Consider the following 3,739-nt stretch of genomic DNA (forward strand, 5'->3'; position numbering starts at 1 on the left):
ATAAAGGCTTATAAATGCAAAGAAAGTATCTGACTGTCCTAAATGGTAGAAAGGACTTCCTAGGTGACTCAGATGGTAAAGAATCTGCCTGCAATGTAGGAGACCCAGGTTCAGTCCCTGGGTGGGAAAAGTCCCCTGGAGAAGGGAATAGCAACCTACTCTAGTATTCTTGCCTGGAAAATTCCAAGGACGGAGGAGCCTGGCAGGCTATAGTCCATGAGGTTGCAAAGAGTCGGACACGACTGAGCGACTAACACTTAAATGGTATAAATGAATGTAGTTTTTGTAATAACCCATCTCAGTGTTGAACTCTGGGTGATGGAAAATCTTCCTCCACATTGATTGAAATCTACCTCCCACCCAGTTTTGGCTTCAGAGCCACAAGGAGCAAAAACAGTCTTGCTTTACAAAAGACAGCCTTTACTTTTCATCGCCTTGCTGGGCAAGGGGGTATGGGGAGTGCTGTCTCAGAAGATGCAGGTACAGCCCACAGCGATGGTCTCCATGACTGCACGCTGGCGGCAGGGCCCGGGGCGTGGCGGCGGCGGGCAGAGGCGGCGCCGCACAGGCACCTGGCTGAACACGGGCACGCTCACCATGCTGCGGTCCTCCTGCATGGTGAAGGGGTTCACGCAGCCCAGACACAAGCACTGCGCCTCCGGCAGGTCTGCAGGAACGCGGCTGGGGTCATGGTTGATGCTGTGGGAACGCGGGAGAGAGCACAGGGCAGAAAGAAGGAAGATTGCGGGAAGGACAAACCGACACCCATCACCACGCCCCTGCCTTTCCTGGCCCAGGTTTCCACTGCACAGCAAGCATGTGCCATGTGGAGGACAGGCAGTGAACCTGTGGGCCTGCAGCGTCGGCATTGCCCGGGAGCCTGTTAGAAATTCAGAACCTCCCCCTACCCTACACCTCCTGAATCATTGCCTACATACTCATAAGATCCCCAAGAAGGTCAAGGGCACAGCAAAGTAGAAGCCCGGCTTCAGAGGGTCTTTACAGACCCTTTCAGTTGCCACATTCCAGGTATGGGAGCCACTAGCAACATGGGGCTGTTCGAGCTTAAAAGAATCAAAACTAGCTCCTCAATGACACTAGCCACGTTCTAAGCGCCCAGGAGCCACATGAGGCTAGTGGCTACCACATTGGGCTTTACACTGTCACAGAAAGTCCTATGAACATACTGTTCTAGAGTCTCAAGATATAAATCATGTGGCTAAAAATCTTTGGCCTGGGTTCGTGAGTGAGGACCCCTCAGGGTCAGTCCTTTTCTTTATTATTTAATCAACACATATACACGTGGCCCCTTCTGTGTGGCAGGTGCTATGCAGGGAAGTGGAGCTACAACCAAGGTAAGACACCACTGCTGTCCCCGAGGGGCAGCGGGTCTTGATACCCAAGCCCAGCAGTGTATCTTAACCATGTGGAGATGTAGAAATTGCCACTTGCTGGGCCTCATCCCTGGAGATTTTGATTGGATGGGGCGTGAGAATCCTTAGATGATTCTGATACAGGCACCGGGATGGTCCCATCTAGGTGAGGGATGGATGTGCACACAGCCAACTCAGCACGCCCTGAAGGTGCTGTAACCAGCGGTGTGTACAAGGCACTGCGAGCTGGAGGACATGGCATTAAGGGAAGGCCTTTCAGGCCCTTCCCTGGAGACTTGGAGAGCACAACATCAGAGCCCGGCATAGATGTCTCATTTCTTAACAAGTCAGCGGAGTAGATACGACTGTCACCTCTACATATAGTTGAGGAATCTGAGGCTCAGAGAGGCTAAGTAACTTGCCCAAAGCCACACAGCCAGTAAAAGGCAAAGCCAGGATGCACACCTAAGCCTCTGAATCCAAGGTCTTCACTCTTGACAGGGAGAGTGGGCAGGGCATCCCCGCCAGCCCCCAACACAAAGCTTTCCCATGGCTGCCTGGCCTGGCCTACCTGTAGCCCCAGGGTGACAGACTCCTCTTGTTGGACAGCCACAGCTGCAGGTTGACCTCGCACTTCCTCCTGGCCGGCTCGGAGCTGTTCCTCAGCTGTGCCACCATTTCCGCCAGGTTTCTCTCATATTCCTCCATGCGGGCATAGGGCTTTGCCCGGGACACCAGGTCCAGTGGCAACTGGTGAGGCCCAGGGGCCAGGGTCCCAGGCCGCCCTGGCCCCTTTCTCTTGCCTTTGGGGTTCCTGGGCAGGCCCAGCCCCAGGAAGATGGAGATGGTGAGAAGGAACAGCTGGGAAGGAAGGCCACAGGTCAAAGGTGGGAGAGACAGGTCACTGCCTAGGCCAAGACTCAGGGCACAAGGAAAGAGGAGGGAAGAAGAAAGGCCCCTAGGGGAGCCACCTGTCAAGCCCTGGCCTGGTCCCACCAGCCCACCACACTTGTATTGATACATGTGCATGCCGCATTCATCACTAAATCCTGTTGCACCTCTTAAAAACCTCCCCACCCATCCACTTCTCTACCTGCACCAACCTGTCACTTTCCTGGATAGCTCAGCAGCCTCCTACCTGGTACTCCATATCTCCCCATCTCCCCCTGGCTCCTTCCGATCAGTTCTCCACACCTGCCCAATGATAGGTTGGAATGCCAACCTACTAACATCACCTCCCCAGGCCAGACCTCTGCTGTGTTCTCCCTCCTCAAATCACACCTGGTTTCCTCTTGCACCCATGCTTCAGCCTCAGGCCTTCTCTCGAACCTTCCTCTTCTCGCACAAGGACTTCGCACAGGCTGCTTCCCACAGTCACCCCACATGTCTTGGCTCCAGTGTCACTTCCTTAGGGAGCCCTCTGTGGACCTTCTTGAGCTCTCAGCACCCCATGCCTCCTTCATGACTACTGTCTTCCAGTGTACATGTGATCCTTTCACAAGTCAGGCCCCCACTAAGCACAGGCTCCGTGAGAGCCAGCGCTCTATCCATTTCCACATACTGCCTTGTCCCCCATGTCTGCACGATACTGGGCATTAGGTATTCAGTGAACATTTGCTGAGTGAATGAATGCCTGCCACCAGCCCTGCCCGTCTGCAGCTTGCAGTCTGGCAAGGAAAGCAGATGGTGAAGAAGAAACAAGCACCTAAGCCTCGCTAGCAGCAGGGTGAGGATGGGGCCACACAGCGTGTGGTCAGAGACACACAGGGACACCCGCTTAGCCTGGTGGCAGTGGGGTGGTCTTGCAAAGCCTTTCTGGGGAAGGGGGCAAGTCTGGTGAGGTTTGAAGAATAAGACAGAGGCAGATGTGCGCAGAGGGAGCCTAAACATGGTATAGAGGTGGGGGAGGGAACCGTGTGAGAGGAACTTTCAGTGGCTTAAAACTTTGCTGAAAGGAAACAGTGGGGCTGAAATAGAGTGGACAGGAGGTGAGGGCAGGAGATGAAGTTGGTGATGTGTGCCGTTCACGGCCAAAGACCCCTGATGAACTCCATGACACTGGTTCTCCACTCCTCCACACCCCAACCATCTGCCTTCCCGACCCCTTGTCCCCCCCCACCCGCTGCTGTCCACTCCTCCCTGCACAACAAGCAGCATCAGGAAAGCCTCTCATTCACCTGGGAGAGGACCTGGGTGCCCAGCAGAATGCAGACTCCACAGGAAGCTGGGAGAGGACGGCCAGGACTCGGGTGGGAGTCAGGGCTGGTCAGAAGGGAGAAGCCTCCAGAGGGGACTTCATCTCCTCCCTGAGCCTACCTGCCCTGTACCCCTCACCCCGCCACCCGCATGGCCCATGCTGATCTCTC

At 55.0% G+C, this 3,739-nt stretch overlaps 1 protein-coding gene across 8 annotated transcripts in view; it reads right to left on the minus strand.

Moving 5' to 3' along the window:
- Positions 1-401: 401 nt before the first annotated feature.
- The window catches only part of IL17B (interleukin 17B), a 32,803-nt gene continuing 29,465 nt past the window's right edge, over positions 402-3,739 (minus strand). For 6 of the 8 annotated variants that reach the window (XM_010850530.1, XM_010850529.1, XM_010850531.1 and 3 more), the window contains 2 exons: positions 1,945-2,234; positions 414-699 (listed from right to left, as the gene is read on the minus strand). In XM_010850530.1, coding sequence (XP_010848832.1) covers positions 468-699; positions 1,945-2,234 — 522 coding nt within the window. In that variant the 3' untranslated portion in view covers positions 414-467. Of the gene's footprint in view, positions 700-1,944; positions 3,725-3,739 lie in introns of those variants that run through there. The other 2 variants (XM_010850532.1, XM_010850525.1) reach the window with 2 other exon arrangements.

The sequence above is a fragment of the Bison bison genome, unplaced genomic scaffold, assembly GCF_000754665.1.
Source record: "Bison bison bison isolate TAMUID 2011002044 unplaced genomic scaffold, Bison_UMD1.0 scf7180017864291, whole genome shotgun sequence".
Taxonomy (NCBI): Eukaryota; Metazoa; Chordata; class Mammalia; order Artiodactyla; family Bovidae; genus Bison; species Bison bison.